The 893-nt window shown below is 45.2% G+C and overlaps 1 protein-coding gene across 1 annotated transcript; it reads right to left on the bottom strand.

The window, feature by feature from the left end:
- Window positions 1-305: 305 nt before the first annotated feature.
- Window positions 306-874, bottom strand: LOC109509188 (ubiquitin carboxyl-terminal hydrolase 24-like). Its single transcript, XM_019859075.1, has 2 exons — window positions 709-874; window positions 306-568 (listed from the first exon to the last, which is right to left on the bottom strand). Exons 1-2 carry the CDS (start codon window positions 790-792, stop codon window positions 368-370), a joined length of 285 nt encoding a protein of 94 aa, XP_019714634.1. The 5' UTR covers window positions 793-874; the 3' UTR covers window positions 306-367.
- Between the last annotated feature and the right edge of the window lie 19 nt (window positions 875-893).

Raw genomic sequence — 893 nt, 5'->3', positions numbered from 1 at the left:
TAGCACGATTTGATTAGTTATTGTAAACCAACATGTGTGTAAAGAGTAACTTCAAGCAAAAGTAAATAATTCATGCCTCTGTGAAGGCCTACTGGTGGAACGTCGAAGCAATCTTCAAGACATTCATTCCGCTGCCCTTACCCCGCTGAATAGCCTCGATCAAACTAAATGAAATATTTAACTGCACCCTAAAGGCTTTTTAAAATGCAGTTTTCCTCAACACGTTCACACGCTCAAGTTTTTATGGCCGGTTACTGCGGAACGGTTTTAGCCGACCCACTTTTCCAGGCCCACGGAGCCAAACAAAATTTCCGTCAGGATCGATATCGTATCTAACTGAGCGAACCTTTCTAAAACGAATTGAGCTTTACAATCTTGTGTGTCTGAAATGTAATCTACCCGCTGTTAGATCACCTCGAGCGTCAGGTGAGTTCAGCCTTACTTTCTGATAGGTGTTGCTTGGAGAAACAGCAAACATGTTGGCCTCGTCTCCAAACACTTCTGCCCAGTTCCTCTGACACGCCTTCATCCGGTTCTTAAAATGGTACTCGTTGTCGGGGTTGAAGGCCTGGACACAACCGGAAGTGACACACCTGTCAGGTACTGCAGGAAGTATTTTACTAATGTGATCGGAATGTGGGCTGTTTTACAGATTAAAACAGAGTCGAAGGAGATTTACAAATGGAGTGCAAGTCAATTAATACACACCATCGCCAAGACACCCATGAGATTGACGGGAACCGGGTCCTGCTTGACTCGCTCGGCCACCAGTTCCACCAACAACATCAGCATGTTGTAGATTCCCTCGTGGATCTCGGTGCCCCACTTATGTACGGCGTTGCTGGTCAGCAACTGGAGACAGCGAGATGAAGAAGAATGCAAAAAAAAAAAAA

The sequence above is a fragment of the Hippocampus comes genome, unplaced genomic scaffold, assembly GCF_001891065.2.
Source record: "Hippocampus comes isolate QL1 unplaced genomic scaffold, H_comes_QL1_v1.1 C16802890, whole genome shotgun sequence".
Taxonomy (NCBI): domain Eukaryota; kingdom Metazoa; phylum Chordata; class Actinopteri; order Syngnathiformes; family Syngnathidae; genus Hippocampus; species Hippocampus comes.
The sequence above is the reverse complement of the archived record's forward strand: the minus strand, read 5'-3'. Positions and strand labels throughout refer to the sequence as shown.